Source organism: Carcharodon carcharias, chromosome 7 (genome assembly GCF_017639515.1).
Source record: "Carcharodon carcharias isolate sCarCar2 chromosome 7, sCarCar2.pri, whole genome shotgun sequence".
In the NCBI taxonomy this organism is placed as follows: domain Eukaryota; kingdom Metazoa; phylum Chordata; class Chondrichthyes; order Lamniformes; family Lamnidae; genus Carcharodon; species Carcharodon carcharias.
Genome location: NC_054473.1, coordinates 18,218,017 through 18,241,038, shown reverse-complemented (window position 1 = coordinate 18,241,038; position 23,022 = coordinate 18,218,017). Strand labels below are relative to the sequence as shown.

The window sequence follows — 23,022 nt, the reverse complement described above, 5'->3', positions numbered from 1 at the left end:
ATTTTTAATCAATAAGGGAATCAAGGGTTATGGGGAAAAGGCAGGAAAGTGGAGTTGAGGATTATCAGATCAGCCATGATCTCATTGAATGGCAGAGCAGGCTCGAGGGGCCAAATGGCCTACTTCTGCTCTGACGTCTTATGGTCTCATGATTATATATTTCTAAAAGCCATTTGTCCTTCATCTGTCTGGTTGCTAAAGGACAGCAGGCCTTTTGAATGATATCTGTCTTATTTTATTGTCCATCCTTTTTGTGTAACATTATACGAAAAGTATGAGTGTATGAGCCAGAGAATCATATTGCCCTATCAGCTAACAGATTAAATTCCTTAATTCCTTTCTCCATATTGTGCTGTTTATTCCTTACTATTTTGCAGCCGTATCCAGTATAGCCTTTGTTGTTAGATTTTAAACTTGGATAAAAATTAATTTATCACTGTAGCATACAGAAGACTTCCCTTCTCAGGCTGTTCCCCAGGATCGAGAATGACTTGCTTCACTCCGGTTCGATGGGTTCTGAAATGTCACGTGTGGGGCTTGAAGGGTTGGGTGGATGGGTTGTTTTGAAGGTTTGTGCGTTCCCTCCAACATCTTGACTACGCCTCTGCACGTTCTCGATGTGTTCGGTACCTTCCTGAATAAACCTCCTCCATTTTGGTCGGTCATGAGCCAGGGACTTGCATGAGTCAGTGGGGATGTTTTATATCTTCAGGGTTGCTTTGAGGACTTCCCCCAAACGTTCCTGCTGTCCTCCTGGGCGTCTCCTGCCGTGACCAAGTCCCAAGTTTGCCAAGCCCACGACTGCTATCATCGAGAAGGACAAGGGTTGCAGACACATAAAGAACAGTTACTTGGGGACTCTGGTGTCAGGCATACGAATGACATGTCCTAATCCTGTGCTTAACACCTCGATGCTGGGCATGTTGATTTGGGAGAGGATGCCAGCTGTTGGACCACCTTTCTTGCCACTGGATATGGAGGGTCTTGCTTTGAGGTGCCTGCAGTAGACTTGGATTACCTACAGAAGTATGTATAATTAATATTTGTTAATACCATTTACAATTTGGCAATAGTGAAGATTGGAGGGTTATCTATCAGACGTGACTTCTGCCTCTCCTAAGCAGTCCCATTTGGTCTAGAGTGTGATCTCAGGCTCTCCTGGATGGTCTGGCATTGCCCGGAGACAGTTCTGGCTTTTCCAGATGTACCATCTGCTGTTACGTTGCGCAGATCAAACTGGGAATTTCTTAGGTTCAATCCCTGGTCTGTATTGGGTTATCTGATTTCAGTAGAGGAGTGTGACAATCAGCCTGAACTGTTCCTGGAGGAGGAAGAAGGAGATCAGTCAGGGTTCCTGCTGTAGATCACTGGCCAGTGGTATAGATTTGAACTTGTGTTGTTTTGGTGGATAATTCAGGCCTCTAGATTGTTAATGCACCAACAGTACACTATATGCTAGACTACAGCACCGTACCCTGCAATGCGGTGACAGGCTATTCAATGGCATCGTTTGGCATTTGCTACAAATGGAAACAGAAAACCCGAGCCGAAATAGTTCACAGGTAGTTGAAGCTTCAGTTTGTCGCATTGTCCAGTTTAACAGGCCTCACTCTTTGGCAACATTTCTTGCAGCAGACTGCGTCCAGAAATTGTCCCTCTAACGCACATGCGTGGACGTGTATCTGCAGAGTTGTTTAATTTAGAACCAAATCCTAAGCAAGTGTATTTCACTGAGGGAGTTTGAAGGGAGGATTTAAGTGTTTACAGTTAAAAGTGCTGTGGCCTGTTATTCCCAAAACTAGCCACAAATGATAGGCCTCAAATCAACCAGCTAGAACCTGGACATTATGTTGTTAAGGTTTTTTGTTAACTTTCTGTCCTGTATTTTGATTGAGGCATTTACTCATGTATTTAACTCCATTAAGGCAGTTGAAGAAAGAATCTCACACGAAACGTTAAGTGATTGTCCACTGACATAACCGACATAATTTCTAGCCTCAGTTAGAATGTTATATATATTGTATCTAGATATTGTACTTATATAGAACCTGATATCTCAGGTTGACCCAAAGTATTTAATATGCAATTTATTACCAGAATGAGGAGCTGCTGTTGTTGTGTGGGTGACTACAGCAGCCAATCTGCGCACAGCAAGATCCCATAAACCGACAAAATGAATCACTGTAAATCTGTAAAATTTTTTTCTATTCATTCAAGGGAGGTGGACTGCGCTGTTTAGGCCAACATTTATTGCCCATCCTTAACTGCCCTTGAGAAGGTGGTGGTGAGCCGCCTCCTTGAACCCCTGCAGTCCATGTGGTGTAGGCACGGCCACAGTGCTGTTAGGGAGGGAGTTCCAGGATTTTGACCCAGCGACAGTGAAGGAGGATGGCGAATTGTTGTTTGAGGGTAAAATGTTGGCCAGGATGCTTGAGAATTCCTGTTCGACTTTGACACTGCTGTGGAGCAGGCAGACAGGGCCTTTGTTTGATATTTTAGTTGGGGAGCAGCTCCTGCAGCAATGCAGCACTCTCCTAGTGCTGTACTCCAGTGAAGTGCCAGTTTAAGTCATTTGCTTAAGTCCTGGACTGGAACCTGAACCCACGACATTGAGAAGGTCAATTGATAGGGGTAAGATGGACACAATGTTATCCTGACACCCAGCAGCTTAGAAAAAAATAAAATAAGTTCTCCAAAGGCCTCCTGTTGACAGGTAGAGTAGATACATCATAAACTGGGACCTTTATGTGCATTATCCAGTTGCCATGGAAATGGTAATGTGGTATTTTTCTTAACCATTTACTCCTTCATGCTTTGTGTTGTGAGATGGCCACAGTGGCCCTCTCGTTCCTTGGTCAGGTTCCCATTCTTGTGCATGTAGGACTAGTGAAAATCTGCTGCTTGTTTGACTCTGGGTCCAGCACAGTGAGTTTGACCCTGCCTCTTGCCCTGCACCTACAACTGCGCAATTTTGGCAGTGCTTACTGGGTGACAGTCTGGACTGGTTGTTCAGGTTTTCTCTTCGACACCAACACACTCACTGCAGGTCTGGCTGAGGTCAACTGACTCTACATGGGCTGGAGATCCAAACTATAACGATCCTGGCCTACAAGAATGAGCGTCACACCATATAGTGCTGACTGAACTAGACAAATTGCTCTTCATAAAAACCAAGAGGCACCTAGTACAATTTACCCATTTGATCAAACATGACCAGTTACTCCTCGGACAAACCGCAATTTGAATGTACAGATTAAACTTTTAGTCCAGATGGTACTGACCATGGGAACACGGCACAAAATTGTCCCGAGTTTGGGATGATGCAAAAATATGCATGGTTCCGTCTTGGTACGCAAAAGATTCCCCAATTCATGATAAAAATGTTATATTGCTGAGGTGAAATGAACAAACACAAGCAAATTAATAAACTTAACCCTTCTCCAGCATTCCTATGCAGATTTTGAATGGTCTAAATAAAAACAACGATTGGGACTGTACCGATTCAAATTGTTATATAATCTTATAAAACGGACATGTGTGTGCTCACATTCTCATCGTAGCTATGTTGCACTTTTAAAACTGATTCTCAGCTATTTTGGGAGCAGTCATTTGGTGTTGCTGGAATCGTCTGAAAAATAAGGAGAGAGTTGGCAGTAATGGTCCCTTATTATATTGTTTCCTTCTTCACTTTTCTGCCTGAAGGCAGGTCTTTGGGCGATTATTTGCGTAGATAGGGCAAGGAAGCAGGCCCTGAGTCTATTGCAGCCAGAATGTGGGTCAAACCCCATGCTGTTTGCATTAACCTGATCCACATGGTAGCTATCTAACCAACTGAACGAACCGAACCCGCCCTTCCTCATCGTATAACATTTACAATTATGGAATTGGCCTGTAGATTTAATTGATAATCTCTGGAATAATGTTGAAATACAGATGAGTTACAGGAAGGATTTAAGTGGAATATGATCCCATTATCGTCACCATCATTACCTTGCCATTGTCATTGATGTAATAGTATCTGATCCCTTCAAACTTTGAAGGTCCATAACTTCCAGGCTTATGAGTTTAGTTATCATATAAGTGAACTCTTCCCTCACAGCTGCTGTCCTTTTGCTTGTCTACAGTCACCCAAGGAATGAGAATATGGAGGCTGATGTTCACAACAGCAAAGTACCTTGGGAGGTCAATGGTTCCTTGGCCCCAGCTGAACCTCAGGTCAGCAACAGGTCGGACAGTCCCACTCCCGGCCTAGTGGAAGGCACAGAGCCTGGTAAGAAATTTTTCTCTGGTGTAAGGGAAAGATTGAGCAAGAGAGGGAGCGAGAAAGAGAGAGAGAGCATTCAAGATTCTCTTTTTAGGAGCATGGATTGTGTCTGAAAGTTAAACTGTACTTTCTAACCCTTCAACTGAAGAAGGAGGATTGAAGGTTCTTGTTGGTTTACTTTATGCATTTCATAGAATCATAGAAAGTTTATGGCACAGAAAGAGGCCACTTGACCCATTGTGTCTGTGCTGACTGAAGAATTAGTCACCCATAGCCCTGCAGGTTACTGGTACTTGAGCTGCATATCCAGACACTGTTTAGTTAAGGGTTCTGACTCTACTGCTCTTTAAAACAGTGAGTTCCAGACCCAGCAACCCTCTGGGTGAAAATTATGTTTCCTCATCGCCCCTCTAATCTCTCTACCAATCACTTTGAAGCTATGCTCCCTATTGACTGATCTCTCTGCTAAGGTAAATAGGCCCTTCCCGTCCACTCTATCCAGGCCCCTCACAGGTTTGTACATCTCAATCAAATCTCCCCTCATCCTCCTCCATTCCAAGGAGAACAACCCCAGCCTATCCAATCTTTCCACATAGCTGCAGTTTTCCAGACCCAAAAACATCCTCGTAAATCTTCTCTGTGCCCCGCTCTAGTGCAGTGACATCCTTTCTGTAAAGAGGTGACCAGAACTTGTTATTGGCAGGTGGATGGTAAATGCTGAGCTGCCCAAACCCCAGAGGCAAAACTGAAACAGCGGCCACAGGGGCCTCTTCGCCAAGGCCTAAAATGGCGTGGGCCGATGTCGGGTGTGTGTCCCTACGTCACTGTGCCTCATTTAGATTTTCAGTTCGGCAGGCGCGCAGCCGACTCAGCTGTGCGTCCACCAAACTGTCAAAGGCCTGTTAAGGCCATTAGTCAACTAATTAAGGCTATTGAGAAAGCTGCCCGCCCAACCTTAAGGTTGACGGGGTGGGGGGGGTGGTGAGGGGACAGACGAAGAGCCCAGACGGCCTTCGCATTTTTCATGGAACCTCATCCACGGGCGGGATAAATTATAAATTAAATACATTTTTTCATTACAGTTCATTGACATGTCCCAGCTCATGTGACACTGTCTTAAATTTTTTCTCCTTCGCTAAATACTTAAAATTTATCTCCCCGAGGTGCCTCTGCGCAAAAGAGCGCGCTCCTGACTCGGGGACCACCACGCCGCAAACCCCCCTCCCCCCAACCCCTCCCAGGGAGCGCACAGCGCTTCTGGGCACACATCATGTTGGGTGGGCCTTAATTGGCCCATCCATGTAAAATGGCGGTGTGGACCTGATCAGGGTCCACGCCTGCCCCTTCGCAACCTCCTCCCCCCACCACACCCCCACCCCAATCCCGACGGGGAGAAAATTCTCTCCTTGATGTATTGATAAAGCATTTTTGGGCGCTCCTTGATTTTGCTGGCTCAGTATTCTTTTATACTCTGCATCCCTCATTTCCTGTTTGATTTCACCCCTCCCACTTTTCAAACTCCTCTCAGCTTTCTGTAGTGTTGAGCTCTCGGTTGCACGATTTCTGTTGCTCGCCTCGTCCAAACCTGAAGAGATTGCCCAAGGGAATCATTTCTCCCTCCCCCTCGCCCCCCAGCCCATATGCCCCTTTTGGCCACTCTCCTGTAAGTTGCCTAATTTGGTCATCATTCTATTTGTGACTCCCGAGAGCATTGGGCACTCACTCAAACATCGGGGCAGTGGAGACTGATCCTTGCCTGCGGTCCCCACTCTTGCACATCCAGCACGAGTTGTTTGATCACAGTCAGGAGCAGAAACCCATTGAAAGTCTCCCTCCCAACCCGTGGACACCTTGAGTCAGTTGTGTTACCCCAGCTGAGATCAGCGAACGCAGCAACACTGAGAATTGAACCAGTGACCTGTTGGACTGTATGCCTTCATTACTCTGTCTCTACTGGCAAAAAAATGTCCTCATCTCCAGCTTAAATGGTAGACTCCTTATTTTTAAACTATGCCCCCTAGTTCTAGTCTCCCCCACGAAGGAAACATCCCCTCAGCATCCACAAGTGTCACTTGTAGGTGCACCTCGGTTAACTGGGAACATAGGTATTGCTAGACAACAAAAGACCAAGATCCATCTAGTTCCCCTTCTACCATACAGGTAACCGGATGATGCAGTAATGGGGTTGTTGACTAATCATAGCAATCAGTCTCAGTCAGTAGTGAGGAAACCTCAGTGGTGGAAATCTTTGGGAGCCTTGCGCGAGTCACCTGTTTCTCCCTCCTCCATGCCACCCCACCAGAGCGCCCTTCTTGACTACTGGACATCCCAAAGCGCTTTACAGCCAATGAGATTTTTTTTTTGGCATGTAGTCACTGTTGTAGTGTAGGAAATGCAGCAGTCAATTTGGACACAGGAAGCACCCACAAACATTAATGTGATAATGATTGGATTATATGATTTTTGTGATAGTATTTGAGGAATAAAAATGGCGAGAACTCCCCTGCTCTTCTTTGAAATATTGCCATGGGATTTTTTACATTCACCTGAGAGGACAGATAGCACCTTGGTTTAAAGTTTCATTCGAAAGTCGGCACCTTCAATAGTGTAGCACTCTCTCAGTACTGTACTGGTGTGTCAACTGTGACTTTTGTGCTGAGGTCCTGGAGTGGGACTTGAACCCATAACTTCTAGCTTAGAGCCAAGAGTGCTACCAACTGAGCCATGGCTAACACAAACAAACAAATCCACAAACATACGAATTAGGAGCAGAGTGGGCCATTAGGCCCCCCAAGCCTGCTCCACCATTTGATAAGATCATGGCTGGTCTGATTGTGGCCTCAACTCCACTTTCCTTTGACTCCATTGTTAATCAAGAATCTACCTACTCAACCTTAAAAATATTCAATGGCGCAGCCTCCACTGCTCTCTGGGAAAGAGAATTCTACAGACTTAACGACCCTCTGAGAGAAAAAAAAATTCCTCATCTCCACCTTAAATGGGAGACTCCTTATTTTTAAACTATGCCTCCTAGTCCTAGTCTCCCCCACGAAGGAAACACCCTCTCGGCATCCACCCTGTCAAGCCCCTTCAGGATCTTTTATGTTTCAATAAGATCACGTCTCAATCTTCTAAACTCCATTGGATACAGGCCCAATCTGCTCAACCTTCCTCATAAGATAACCCTTTCATCCCAGGAACCAGTTGAGTGAACCTTTTCTGAACTGGTTCTAATGCAGTTATATTCTTTCTTAAGTAAGGAGACCAAAACTGTACACAGTACGCCAGATGTGGTCTCACCAACACCCTGTACAACTGTAAAAATAAATCCCTACATTAATATTCCATTCTGCTTGCAATAAACAATAGTACTCCACTGGCCTTCCTAATCACTTGCTGTACCTGCATACTAACTTTTTGTGATTCATGTACCAGGACACCCAGATCCCTCTGTATTACTGAGTTCTGCAATCTCTCTCCATTTAAATAATATACTGATTTCCTATTCTTCCTGCCAAGGTGGACAAGTTCACATTTCTCCACATGATACTCCATATGCAAATTTTTGCCCACTCACTTAAGCTATCTATACCCCTTTTTTAGACTGCAACACAACTGCAGGCACCCACCACCATCCCCGCCTCCCCACATTTCCCCTGGTATAGAAGTCTTCTGCTTAGTCAGCAAGGAGTGTAGTCTTTTTCCCAGCGTCCATATTGTCTGAAATTTCAGATCAGATTGAGACAGGATTTAATTTATCCAAGGATAAATATTAAAATCGCCACCCTCCATCTCCCCTTATGCAACTGCTGAAAATCTGAAATAAAAATGGAAAATGCTGCCTAAAATGAAAGTTCTGCCTCTTTACATCTGCTTAGCAAAATACTGCCTGGGGTTTTCCAATGCTGCAGTTGGTAGCTCACATTCTTCTTGTCTGTTAAAATATTGCAAGCAGAAAACCATGGTCATTGAGTCAAAAACTGTGCCCATCTTTCCTTTCAAGTAAAATGATCCCTGCAGACGACAATTTTATTTTAAACTCAAGTCCTGAATTTAAAAAGTGCTGACACAGGTACTGACGAAGCAGTGCCATGCCCTTGGCTCCTCATAACTGTCTAGCCCCAAAAGACAAAGTACAGGTGGCAAGCAGATACAAGAACAAATAAATAGAGATAGGTGAGGCACACTGGTTCACATCACCCTGCTTAATAACATATGTAGGTAAGTCGATTTATCAAGTGTCTAAAAACCTTTAAACAATGAGAGACAGAGGAGAACTTTTTAAGTGCTTTGATGGATACAGCAGGGATTATAAAATGATATGGCAAAGGCCTAGCAGCAGACCCCCCCCCCCTATTGGTCACTGGTTCTTGGAAGGGTGGAGTGCAGGTATTGTTATATTTATTTACTCTTGGGATGTGAATGTCACTGGCAAGACCAGCATTTATTGCCCATCCCAAAAGACAAAGTACAGGTGGCAAGCAGGTACAAGAACAAATAAATAGAGATAGGTGAGGCACACTGGCATGAGGCACACATTTATTGATGTGTAATGAGGCAGATTTGATAAGGGAGCTTAAGGTGAAGGAACCCTTAGGAGGAAGTGACCATAATATGATAGAATTTACCCTGCAATTTGAGAGGAAAAAGCTGGAATCAGATGTAACGGTATTACAGTTGAATAAAGGCAACTACAGAGGCATGAGGGAGGAGCTGGCCAGAATTGACTGGGAGATGAACCTAGCAGGAAAGACAGTGGAACAGCAATGGCAGGAGTTTCTGGGAGTAATTTGGGAGACACAGCAAAAATTCATCCCTAGGAAGAAGAAGCATACTAAAGGGAGGACGAGGCAACCATGGCTGACAAGGGAAGTCAGGGACAGCATAAAAGCTAAAGAGAAAGCATACAATGCGGCGAAGAGCAGTGGGAAACCACGGGATTGGGAAGCCTACAAAGACCAACAAAGGACAACTAAAAAAGAAATAAGGAGGGAGAAGATTAAATATGAGGGTAAATTAGCCAGTAATATAAAAGAAGATTGCAAGAGTTTTTTTAGATATATAAAAGGTAAGAGAGAAGCAAAAGTGGACATTGGGCTGCTGGAAAAAGACGCTGGAGAAGTAGTAGTGGGGAACAAAGAAATGGCGGAGGAACCGAATAGGTACTTTGCGTCAGTCTTCACAGTGGAAGACACGAGTGACATCCCCAAAGTTCAAGAGAGTCGGGGGGCAGAGGTGAGTATGGTGGCCATTACCAAGGAGAAGGTGCTAGGAAAACTGAAAGGTCTGAAGGTGAATAAATCACCTGGACCAGATGGATTACGCCCCAGAGTTCTGAAGGAGATAGTGGAAGAGATAATGGAGTTGTTAGTGGTGATCTTTCAGGAATCACTGAAGTTATGGAGGGTCCCAGAGGACTGGAAAATTGCTAATGTGACCCCCCTGTTTAAGAAGGGAGTGAGGCAAAAGACGGAAATTACAGGCCGATTAGCCTGTAAGATTTTAGAGTCCATTATTAAGGATGAGATTTCAGAATACTTGGAAGTGCATGGTAAAATCAGGCAAAGTCAGCATGGTTTCATCAAGGCGAGGTCATGCCTGACAAATCTGTTAGAATTCTTTGAAGAGGTAATGAGTAGGTTAGACAAAGGAGAGCCAATGGATGTTATCTATTTAGACTTCCAGAAGGCCTTTGATAAGGTGCCGCACAGGAGGCTGCTCAGTAAGATAAGAGCCCATGGTGTTAGAGGCAAGGTACTAGCATGGATAGAAGATTGGCTGTCTGGCAGGAGGCAGAGAGTGGGGATAAGGGGGTCCTTCTCAGGATGGCGGCCAGTGACTAGTGGAGTTCCGCAGGGGTCAGTGTTGGGACCACAGCTTTTCACTTTATACATTAATGATCTAGATGAAGGAACTGAGGGTATCCTGGCTAAGTTTGCAGATGATACAAAGATAGGCGGAGGGACAGGTAGTATTGAGGAGGCAGGGAGGCTGCAGAAGGATTTGGATAGGTTAGGAGAATGGGCAAAGAAGTGGCAGATGGAATACAACGTGGGCAAGTGTGAGGTCATACACTTTGGTAGGAAGAATAGAGGCATAGACTATTTTCTAAATGGGGAGAAAATTCAGAAATCTGGAGTGCAAAGGGACTTGGGAGTTCTAGTCCAGGATGCTCTTAAGGTTAACTTGCAGGTTGAGTTGGTAGTTAGGAAGGCAAATGCAATGTTGGCATTTATTTCGAGAAGACTAGAATATAAAAGCAGGGATGTGCTGCTGAGGCTTTATAAGGCTCTGGTCAGTCCACATTTAGAATATTGTGAGCAATTTTGGTCCCCGTATCTCAGGAAGGATGTGCTGGTCCTGGAGAGGGTCCAGAGGAGGTTCACGAGAAAGATCCCAGGAATGAAAGGCTTAACATATGAGAAACGTTTGAGGACTCTGGGTCTATACTCGATGGAGTTTAGAAGGATGAGGGGGGATCTGATTGAAACTTACAGAATACTGAAAGGCCTGGATAGAGTGGACGTGGGGAAGATGTTTCCATTATTAGGAGAGACTAGGACCCGAGGGCACAGCCTCAGAGTAAAGGGAAGACCTTTTAGAACAGAGATGAGGAGAAACTTCTTTAGCCAGAGAATGGTGAATCTATGGAATTCATTGCCACAGAAGGCTGTGGAGGCCAGGTCATTGAGTGTATTTAAGACCGAGATGGTTGGTTCTTGATTGGTAAGGGGATCAAAGGTTACGGGGAGAAGGCGGGAGAATGGAGTTGAGAAACTTATCAGCCACGATTGAATGGCGGAGCAGACTCGATGGGCCGAATGGCCCAATTTCTGCTCCTATGTCTTATGGTCTTATCCCTTATAGCCCTGGAGCAGCTGGGTGGTGAATGACGACTACTGAGTGGCTTGCTTGGCTATTTCAGAATCAACCGCATTGATATGGGTCTGGGGTCGCATGTAGGATGATAGATTTGGTCCCCTAAAGGGGCATTAATGAACCAAATGGGTTTTCACAAAAACCTGATAGCTTCATGATCATCGTTAATGAGACGAGCGTTTTATTCCAGATTAGTTAAATATTCACCAGGTACAATGGCAGGATTTAAACTCTCACTAAGGCATCAGTTTAGGTCCCTGGATTACTGGGCCTGTAATATTACCATTATGCTGCCATCGCCCCAGGGGGAAGGGCGAAGAATTATGATTTTTAACTTCATTCACACATCATTAATTAGGAAACATTTCTGTTGTAGGGGGTGCCGCCCATTACTATTGGGTAGAATAATCCCTTTGGTTCTGGGACTCGGGTTTGGCTGAGCTCAGACTTGTGTCAGATTTCCACATGGAATAAATTTGGACAAAGTCAATCCCACAACCCAATCCCATGATGGGTACGGAAGCACATTGGTAATGGGAGGATATTAATAACCCTGACCTGGATTCGGGCCCTAGAGTGCATGAGTTCCAATCCCACCATGGCGCCTTAATTTAAGTTCAGTGAAATAAATAAATCTTGATTTTGTTTTTTTAAAGATGCTGGTATCAGTAATGTAACCAGGTCATTATAAAAACCCAACTGGTTCACTAATGCCCTTTAGGGAAGGAAAGCTGCCGGTCTTACCTGGTTTGGGCTATTTGTGGTTGATAGTTAACTGCCCTCTGAAATAGTCTGGCCAGACACTCAGTCGTCTAGATGGAAGTTCTAAGGGTAATTGAGAATGGCTGAGAGATGCTGCCTTTGCCAGCGATGCTCGCATCCTACACATGAATTAAAAACAAGATGGCTGATACTAACCCACGGAACAAAACTGTCCTGTAAATTAATATAAATTGGCACGAAAGTGCCATCATGGGAACTGGAAAACTGAAGCTGGTGGAGCGAAGTTGCTTTTGAACCCGATCCACGTTATAATTACCCTGTCTACGAGTCGAGGAAAGTATTTCACTTCCCAGAATTGATATTCTTCCTCTTAGTGACCAGAAGGGGTAAACCAAAAATGTGAATGAAATAAAAATGCACCCCAGGTATGACACAAATGTAAGATCCTGGGTGTAAATGGATCTTGCATGTGTAAGCACAAGTGCTTATCACATGCCGGTTGCTTACACAGTTAAGTATTTCTCTTGTTGATGTGTGAGGATATTTGCACTGAAGAGTTGACGACTATAACAAAATCATTGCAAGATTACCCAGCAATAACCCCAGGTTTTCACTGTTCAGCAACCTTCCAAGGCATCCTTGCTCCTCCGACCCTGGCCCCTTAAGCAACCCCGATTTTAATTGCTCTGCCACTGGTGGATGTGCCTTCCATTGCCCAAGGCCCTTAGCTCTGGAATTGTCCCCCTAGACTTCTTCCACTCTATGCCTCCCTTTCCTCCTTTCTGACCCTCTTTAAAACCTGCCTCTGCAGCCAAGTTTTTGTTCGCCTGTCCTAATATCTCCTTTTTGTGGCTTGTTGTTCAATTTTATCTGATGAGGTAATCCTCCTGTGAAGTGCACTGGGACATTTTTAGTATGTTCAAGGCGTTATATAAGTGCAGGCTGTTGTTGTTGATCGCCAACATACGTTTAGCAGGAAGTTTACTGCAGCCTTACACTTTTCTGCCAAATATTCAGTACTTCACCAGAGCAGCTGAACTGCTCAGTTTGATTGCAGCCCATAACTCAATCCCAGGTATATAATTAAATATATTCTGGCTTTTTATATCTGTCTCCCGCTTCACTTTTGGAGGCCTCTAATTCTTGACCTATGAACTCTATGAGAGACATATTAACATACTAATTAAAAGGGCCATATTCTGAAATGATTGCTTCTTGCTCCAGGTGCTCATTGTTCAAACAGAAACCACCTGAATCCCTTGACATGATTATAGTCTGTAACTCATTCCCAGCTAGGTATTAATCTATATCTACCAACCCTTTGAACCCCTCCAGTTTAAAGAAACTCACTCTCGGTTAGTCATTATCAGTTACTTACTGCCAGCTATGAGGCAGATGCCAGATCTGTTTTTATATACTCCTATTCCTTTGCCTAGGTGCTGGGCAAGAGAGTGCAATGTTTGTCCACACGAGATCATATGAAGACCTAACTGCAGCCGATGACGTGAAGCGGTGTCCTGACTGCGTGGACCAGGCCGACACAGAGCAATCCCAAATCGAAGAGATCAGCAAAGATTTCAACGAGCTGAGCACACAGCTGACCGGCGTCGCGATGGACTTGAACAAGGAGATGAGAGACAGTGAAGCAGAGGGAGAGGGGCCGTCCGGGAGGTCACACAGAGAGTCGGTGCTCTCCGAGAAGGAGGAGGACGTAACAGCCGAGTCCTGGAGGCAGCACCAGAAGCACATCTTTGTCTTCAGCGATGCCGGGAAGCCCATTTATTCCCGCTACGGGACGGAGGAAGCTCTTTCCTCCATAATGGGGGTGATGGTCGCGCTTGTGTCCTTCATTGAGGCAAGCAAGAATGTGATCAAATCCATCCATGCAGGTGTGTTTAAGCGTTTACATTATCTTTTGGTTGGGTTTCGCTGTTCCAGTTGAATTCGTGTCCCCTGTACTGGACCCAGCTGGAGAGTTGTGTGGGTGAAAGTGATGATGAAACCATTCCCATTATAAACCATCTAAATTATGGTTTCCAAATCTACCATTCTACTGCGATGCAGATACAATGATTATTATTCAGCACCATAATATTGTACTGGATACTATTTATGTTATTCCTCGGTTTTTTTAAAATTATGTTGGAACACATCCTGTCTGGAGCTGAGAAGGTTGGGGGTCTTTCTCTGACTGCCCAAACAACATCTCTCAACCAACCATCAGAAAGCATTCAGGAATGACCAAAGGGATGACTCTCCCTCGCTCTCTCTCTCTCTGCCTCCTCTAGTTTTCCCTACCCACTGCCACCTCTGCTCTTTGACAAACATCCTGTGCCACAATGTGCTCATCAGGAACACCACGCTGTGCAGAGTAAATGCTCTGTGCTCCAACCTTCTGAAGGTCTTGTGATGCAGTGGGTAGTGGTCCTCTGAGCCAGAAGCACTAGATTTGTGACCCACCCCAGGGCTTTAAGGCCATGGAAGGTCTGTTCTTAACACGGCCAAACAGGTGGAGAATCAACCTGTAAATCCTTCCGACACATGCCAGTGGCAGGTGGTAAGAGCGGAAAAGATTTCTGGTCAGCCATGTGATGGAAAGAATGTTGGAGCCTCTACCATCACTATCCATAGCTCCAGACTGCAACATGGATGTAAAAGTGTATGTTGCCATAGCAACTCAGATTCCATGGGTGAACTGGAATACATCAACACTCCAACATTCCAGCATTGTTCCCTATTTCTCCCCTCTTCGCTACACCCTTTTGAGTTTCTTCGTGCCGCACCCCAGTAGGTGAAGAATTGCTCCCAGCTATCCGTAAACAATTTCCACAATCAGCCATCAGGGCTAAGGTGACTGACGGTTTCCCATTTTGAAACTCCTCATAGGTTGAGACATCTCTGTGTGTGATCTGAGCCTCTCATGAAAAGACCTCTAGTTATCCTAGTCGGTTTACATAACTCGAACCTCTCATTCCCTGGTATCATCTTAATGGATCTCCTCTGCACCCTTGCGAAGACCTGATCATTTTCTGGAAAGTAAAACACCCAGAACTTGCCACCATATTTTAATCGTGCCCTGATCTTTATCTAAAATTGCCTGTGTTGTTAACGTTGTGTCAACTATGCTGCTAATGTCAATTACATTGTTAAGGTTAAGAGAAGTAGGTGATGGGTATTCGTTTTCCTGTGGGCATGTATAAATAGGGGATAGCTGGGACACTGGGCTGAGTGGAAAGGAGAGCTGTGAGACTGACCAAGTCAATAAATTCGCTCAATGAAGAAAAGCTCTGTGTCTTGGTTTCTGCTTTACCAATCGGTTTTCATCCTCTTGACATGTGTGGCTCATGTAATTTAGCCTGTAAATGGAGAGTAGAGAGTCACTCACTACCTGCGAGAGAAGAGGAAACCGAAAAGACAGTGGTAGTCGGTCGGACCGCTGTTTGTATTTTTAAAGAAGGAACACCTTCTACCACCAAAGCCTTTAGTTACCGGCAGTACATATGTGGCAGGCATTTTGGGGATTCTGAGCAGTCTTTTGTCATTCTTATCCAATGAAGTGATTGTGCACGGTTGCCCAGCACTGACAATCCTTTTCTTAATCATCTGTTCTCAAGACAGTGGATTGATTAAGCCTATGCTTTTCCTTCCGCAGAGGGTTACAAGGTGGTTTTTATTCGGCGAAGCCCCCTGGTCCTCGTGGCTGTCGCTCGTACCCGCCAATCGGAACAGGAGGTGGCGAAAGAACTTCTGTACGTTTACTACCAGATTATTAGCCTGCTGACTTTAACCCAGCTCAACAGAATCTTCGAGCAGAAAAAGAACTATGATCTTCGCCGGCTGCTCTTGGGGTCTGAGCGGATGACAGATCACCTCCTCAATCTAATGGAGAAAGATCCCAGCTTCTTAATGTGCGCAGTGAGATGCCTGCCCTTGCCCTCTTCCGTGAGAGACACAATTAGCAGCAGCCTCCAGCAGGCCAAAGGCAAAAGTCTTGTCTTCTCTATCCTGGTTGCCCAGAACCAACTAGTCACGCTGGTGAGGAAAAAAGACCAATTTCTGCATCCCGTCGACCTCCATCTTCTCTTCAACCTCATCAGTGCGTCCACCTCCTTCCGGGACGGAGAGGCTTGGACCCCCATCTGTCTGCCCAAGTTCAACTCCAGCGGTTTCTTTCATGCCCACATCTCCTACCTTGATCAAGCAAGCAGCCTGTGTTTGCTCCTCATCTCCACCGACCGGGAGCACTTCTTCACCATCTCAAACTGCAAAACCAAATTCCTGGAACGCATGAAGAGACGGAATACCTTGCAGACGTTGTTGGAAGAGTTACGGACACCATCTTATAGCGTTTCTCAAGTGGGCATACAAGACTTGCGGCACTTCATTTATAAATCAAAAAGCTCGGGTCTTTTCACCAGGTAGGAAGCCTGTTAATCTCTACACCACCAGCTGAGTTATCGAAATTATATCAAAGAAAGGGTTGCATTGACGTAGCGCCTTTCACACCCTCTGGATGTCCAAAATCGCTTTATAGTCAGAAGTAGTCACGGTTACATTGCAGCAGCCAAATTGCTCACAGCAACCTCCCAAAAAGCAATGTGATAATGACCAGATAATCTGTTTTTGTGATGTTGATTGGGGGATAAACATTGCCCAGGACACTAGGGATAACTCCACTGCTCTTCTTTGAAATAATGGAATCGTTTAGGTCCTCCCAAGAGAGCAGATGGAGATTTTGTTTATCGTCTGATCTGAAAGAAAGCACCCCTGACACTGCAGCACTCTCTCCGTACCACGCTGGAGTGTCAGCCTAGATTTTGTGCTCAAACCCTGGAGTGGGGTTTGAACCCACACTTTTCTACTCAGATGAAAGAATGTTACACAACAAGTGGGCATAAAGCATGTGGGGTAATATTTTTGATCGCCAACTGCGCCATCTTTAAACTACTCAGATCTGATGGGGCAATGGATATTGAAATGGATTTCGGGAAGCTTCAGTTCAATTTTGGTTCATGCAAGTTCCTCAGTCTAAAGGTTACCTTTAGATTCTCATTAATTGACTCTCAGTACAAAAAAATAAGAAACCTGTTCTTACTGCTCCACTAAGACTTACTGAAAAACACGGAACAGATTTGCTATTGAGTAGAATTGGCACTGTGAAGGGTGTTTTACATAATTAGCCAAAGTACACAGTAATTTAATTGCTATTTTATCAGCAAGATTGGAGTAAATTGCTGGTTTACCCTCCTGGTTAACATTTTCATTTTCCCTTGCTTCCTTTCTCCCTGTCTTTGAGTAAATGATAATTCACAAAACGTTTCAGAGTGTTTTCTCTCAGAGCTCAATTCGACAGTCATCTCTCTCCCCATTCCCACCCTTCAGGGTAACTTTCCTTTCCTGAAGCCTTCTTGTTACGAATAGCCGTGTTTTACAAGTTTTCCTTGACTCTTTTGTCTGCTCGCTGGACCTCCTGCTCTTTAGGTGTTTGACTCTGCAGCCTGTTCCTGCCACTTCCCCTCACACCTCCATAATTGCATTGCCACCAAGACTTTGGGGACAGTTTGCTCTGTCCTGCCCTTCAATGAGCAGCACCATGGGAGATCCACCAGCACCAGACCTTTTGGGGAAGTCCAAAATTAATGTTCTTATATTTGTCAGAAAATATATAAATATAGCATGTCTCCCATTTCTCAAAGCACTCCATAGTGAGTTACTTTTAACGTCAATGAACATTTTGCACACAGACCCCACAATGAGATTCTTTTCCTTTATTCTTTCACATTGGGTGTGTGTGTCGTTGGCAAGGCCAGCATTTGTTGCCCATCCCTAATTGTTCCTGAACTGAGTGGCTTGCCAGACCATTTCAGAGGGGTGGCTAAGAACCAACCACATCGCTGTGGGTCTGGAGTCACATGTAGGCCAGACCAGGTAAGGAGGGCAAATTTCCTTCCCTAAAGGGCATTAGTGAACCAGATGGGTTTTTATGCCAATTGATGGTAATTTCATGGTCACCGTTACTGAGACAAGCTTTTCAGTTAATTAATAAAACCTGGAATTGATTTAAATTCCACCAGTTGCCTTGTTAGGATTTGAACCCTTACCCCCACAGCGTTAGCCTGGGTCTCATGATTACTAGTCTAGTGACGTTACCCCTACACCACTGTTTCCCCATGCCAACAGCACACAAACTTTATTTCAATAAAGAAAAGTTAATTTCCCTCAAATCTATTTGGCAGTTCTGTGAAGATTTTTTTCTCTGCAAACTCACACAGAGGAACGGATATCTCATTCTTCCTGTGCCTTACCTTAAAATTGTCTTTGAAATTTTTTGGATCCAAGAACGGCGTAATTGTATTGTGCATTTTCTTTTGGTAGCCCAGAAGTTGAAGCTCCTTACTTAACCGAGGAAGAACAGGAAAGGCTACTGGAATTGTATCAGTACCTGTATAGTCGCATCCACAACTCTGCAAGACCTCTGAAGTACATGTACTATGCAGGAGACAGGGAGAACCTATTGGCATGGGTAAGAACCAAGTAACATTCTAGTACGTTACTTTGAATTTGCAGCAGATGCAGAGGCCCTTTGGCCTAACGGGTCCTTGCTGTATTTATGCTCCCATATGAGGTATTTATGCTCCTCCCACCTTACCTCATCTCACTCAGTACGGCCTCTAGAATCTTAATTAGATCCCGCACAAAAGTACAAATGTACAAAAAGGAAAATGAGCAGGATTCCTCTTGGTGCCTCTTACCGATTTTGCTGGATCTAGTTTAGCGGCCAAGTGTACAGTAGAACAAGGAATTTGTTAAAATGGCAATTAATTAAAATGGTGGCCTGATGGGTGGGGGAGAGGTGGGCGGGGTGGTCTGACATTGAACAAGGCTGACAGGAAATCGGACGACACTTTGAGGTGGAACTCTACTTTCACCTGTGGATTAGAAGTGCTGGAATAAGAAGTTTGTCAGTAAATGTTCTGAGAGTGAAGTACGGGCGTGATCAGTGCAATTCATAACAGGCATGTAAACAGCAGAAAATGGGCAATTTTATATTAGGAGAACAGCAATATTGCTAACCTTCCTTCACCCCACCCCCACCTTTAACAATCTTGGCGGGGGAGGTTGGGGGGGGTGGGGGGGGTGGGGTGATTTCTGACCAGCAGTTTTGGCAGCTGTGTCTGTGCTCTGGGAACACAACCTTGTAACGTTACCATTGAGTTTGGCATCGATTGTTGCTAAGCTAAAAATATCACTTGAACCCCACAGTCGGTTGCTGTGAAAGAAATGGAAACATGATTCTGTTGCAGTAAATAGCACTCTCTTAAGGATGCATTGGAGTATGTTGCTGAGGGAGAGTCAAGAGAGCATTGGGTGTTAAAAAAATGACCCACAAACAATGGGGGCAGTGTAAAACGAGACATACCCTGCACTTAGCCCGTGTAATACTTGATCGAGGAATGCTAGGTAGTTAAATGTAGTGGGAATTAACCCTGAAGCCAATCTGTGTTGAACCTGTCCTGAGATTACTGAAGTAGAGAGAGTGTTGCTGAAAAAAGACATTTTGTCCAAGCTTTTCATCTTGCACTCATCAGGACAATCGCAAGAATACCAATGTCAGGGGAACCAATCAGCACTCTCTCCTCATACAGTATAAAGCTGTTGCTTCCCCTGACATTGGTATTCGTGTGACTGTCCTGATGAGCGCAAGATGAAAAGTTTCGACAAAATGTCTTTTCTTAGCAATACTCAAGTAGAGAGAGCTATGTGGTGCATCAAAATAGAGACTACTTGGTAGGCAGTATCGAGACATCTCTATTCGGCACCTAACTTGCAATTTGCCTCAGCTGGGAGCAGCGTAGAAGAATGTTTACTTGACATTTAATCCCAACTCACTGGGAGTGTTTGATGGGACAGTTTGGCAGATGCTTCATGCCACCCTGAACCCTGCGTGCCACACCTCAGCTGGGAATGCTCAGTGCCATCACAAGAGACCGTAAGGTTGGCGAAGCCGCTTATATTAAATGGGTTACCACTGGCGTTAAAGTTATGCCAGTCAGAAGCTCTGGACTCCTGCGTCCTCTGTGTGAAAACCTCTCACCTCAAGTGTCATAAGGGGGGAAGTTAAAATAAACCAAAATGTTGGTCAATGTGGACGTGACTGAATTATGAGAGTTCCCCCCTGTTTCCTAACTCCTGTTCTGTCCCTCACTCGCTGTCCAGGTTACAAGTGGATTTGAGCTCTACATGTGTTTTAGTCCATTGGGAACCAAAGCTACTGCAGTAGGTGCCATTAGCAAACTCATGAAGTGGATCAGGAAAGAAGAAGACAGACTCTTCATCCTCAACCCAGGGACGTACTGACAGGGTGGCTGTGGTCAACTGTCTCCCTCACTACCTACCAAAAACACAAACTGACAAACTAGTGAGAACTGATGCGTGGGTGGACTGAAAGCTTAATGATCACTAATGTTTGTCACAGAGCTTTTAAATTAAAGGTAAGATGTTAGCCATTTATAGAAAAAAACCCCACTATTTCTATTACAAATACTTTACAGCAATTAGCTGTCACCATCGGTAAGAATTTGTCTCTTCCCCCCTCTTCACCCATCCCCGACTTTCCTCCACCTTAGCCAGCCCTGAAGCCTCGAGCGAGGCTCACTGGTTTATCGAGGTTTATAGTGAACAATCTCATAGGATCCGCCGCACTGATACAAAATGGTTCCCGCTCCAAGTTGCTCCGGGGTGCCTGGGAGAAGGGAATGTTCCCAATCCTGGTGGAAACCTAGTGGACCAATGCGCTTCAGCAAGTACGGCACCAGTGAACCCCGAGACTGAGAGTGAAGCCAAGGCTGTTGTCGGCTGTGACAGTGGGACATGGGAATGGGAGTAGGCCGTTTAACCCCAAAAGGCTGCCCTATCAAAGGGCAGAGATTTCTTTTTTGGGAGGGCCTTACTGCAAGTTTTAAACTAAACTGTGAGTTATATTAAAAACAGAAGCCTGAACTTTGACTTCACTCAGAAGAGATCACTTGAGGTGGCTTAGAATATCTCAAAGTAAATCTGCGTAAAGGCTAATAGCTAATAAATCACCTGTTGCAAAGCAATGTTAAAAAAAATATTGACATAAGCAGCAAAAAGAGTAAATTGCCTAAATGTCAATGCTTCTGGGATTGTTGCAATGTTTGGTGCAAAATCTGTGATAGAGGCAGAGGGAGTTTCTGTTGTTTAAAATTGACAGTGTCCAGTAGGACCTGTGATTCCTCCCATATGATTTCCATCTATACTGTAGTCCAGCCAATAACTCTGCCTAATAGGTAATGCAGCTAAGGTTTGATCTATGGTGGCAAAAACAACTTGCACTCCTATCGCCCCTCTAATGTCATTAAACAATCCCATGGTGCTTCCAAGTGTTATCAAACATGATTTGACACCAGACCACAGAAGGGGATACTCTGACAGATCAAAGAGGTAGGTTTTAAGGAGCACCTTGAAAGGAGGTGGGAGAGGTGGGACGCCGGAGCGGTTCAGGGAAGGAATTCCGGAGCTGAGGGCCTCAGCCGCTGAAGGCACGGCCGCCAATGGCGGAGCGATTAAATTTGGCGACGCTCAAGATGCCAGATTGGAGGAACGCAGAGACCTCAGAGGGTTGTGGAGCTGCAGGAGATGATAAAAGGGAGGGAGGGGTGAGGCCTTGGAAGGAATCAAAAGCAAGGGTGAGAATTTTAAAGAGTCAGCCGCAACAAGATATTTATTTTACGCTGACTGAACGCTTAAACTCTGTTCTGCCTCTGTGACATTTCCAGGGACATTCAGCAGTGCTTTCAGGATAGTGTTGCCTGATGTTGCCTGTTTTCCCGCAGAAACCTCAAATGAGTAGCAATACCCTGGAAGTGGTGAACGGAACATGCGATTAGGGAAGAGCAACATGGCTTTAACAAATTCTTCAAGTGCTTAAGCATTATAGTTTCAAAATGTGACCCATTAGAATTTGAAAGGTTTGCAGTTAGTAATTTACTTTAATGGCAGCTTGGTCTCAGAAAAGCTATAGAATTGAGCTTTTTGTGTGTTATTTTTAGAACGGTGTTCTGTGCATCCCTGACTTCCAGTGAAATGTTGGTCCAGTGCTTGTTGCGAAAGAAAGCCTCAATATTGCACCCTGCTGGAAGAGTAGCACACTGCAGAAATAATCCTTTATTGGAGTCAGCCATCGGCTTTGACCTGAGTGAGAGACTTTGCATTCTGCTTCTCTAAAACCAAACACTGGAAGAGGAGGAACTGTTGGAACAATAAAACATATAGGTCGCCTGTAATAACAACATCATGCATTTATATAGCGCCTTTAGTGCAGAAAAACATCCCTAGACGCTTCCCAGGAGTACTATGAGGCAAAAGTATGATGCTAAGCCATGTAATGAAATATTAGGTCACATGGCCAAAAGAGGCAGGCTTTAAGGAGCATCTTAGAGGAGGAAAGAGAGGTGGAAAGATTTATGGAGGGAATTCCAGAGCTTGGGGCTTAGGGAGCTGAAGGCATGGTCACCAGTGGTGGAGCGATTAAACTCAGGGATGCACAAGAGGCCAGCGTTAGAGGAGCGCAGATATCTCAGTAATTCTAAATTCATTCAATGTAAATAGGTGTACAGTTTTGTTTCACATAGTGAATGGAGAAAATCTTCCCCAGTGGCACTGTTGCTGAAAGTGGTGTTTATCTTTATTTTTATATCATGCTGTTTGCCAACTCAGGATGGACTGATCATGTTAAAAACTTGTTGCAAGCTTTCTCTAGAATAATTTCTCCAAACGGGATTAGCTCTTGTACATTCTGTCTCTCGCCTCTCTCTTTCTCGATCTCTCTCTCTCTCTCTATTGGCCTCTCTCTCGATCTCTCTCTTTCTCAGTCTCTCGCTCTCTTCTCTTTCGATCTCTCTCTTTCTCAGTCTCTCTCTCTCGATCTCAATCCCTCTCTCCCATGGTTTCCCTCTCGATCTCTCTCGATGTCTCTCTCTCGATCTCTCTCTTGGTGTCTCTTTCTTGATCTCTCTCTTGGTGTCTCTTTCTTGATCTCTCTCTTGGTCTCTTTCTCAGCCTCTCTCGATGGCTCTCTCTCTTGATCTCCCTCTCTCTCTTGATCTTCCTCTCTCTTGGCCTCTCTCTCTCTC

At 44.8% G+C, this 23,022-nt stretch overlaps 1 protein-coding gene across 4 annotated transcripts in view; it reads left to right on the top strand.

The window, feature by feature from the left end:
• The window catches only part of mon1a (MON1 secretory trafficking family member A), a 31,962-nt gene extending 9,195 nt beyond the window's left edge, over positions 1-22,767 (top strand). For 2 of the 4 annotated variants that reach the window (XM_041190778.1, XM_041190780.1), the window contains exons 2-6: positions 4,125-4,270; positions 13,303-13,755; positions 15,519-16,284; positions 18,242-18,389; positions 20,084-22,767. In XM_041190778.1, coding sequence (XP_041046712.1) covers positions 4,144-4,270; positions 13,303-13,755; positions 15,519-16,284; positions 18,242-18,389; positions 20,084-20,224 — 1,635 coding nt within the window. In that variant the 5' untranslated portion in view covers positions 4,125-4,143 and the 3' untranslated portion in view covers positions 20,225-22,767. Of the gene's footprint in view, positions 1-4,099; positions 4,271-13,302; positions 13,756-15,518; positions 16,285-18,241; positions 18,390-20,083 lie in introns of all 4 variants that reach the window. The other 2 variants (XR_005943447.1, XM_041190779.1) reach the window with 2 other exon arrangements.
• Positions 22,768-23,022: the final 255 nt, after the last annotated feature.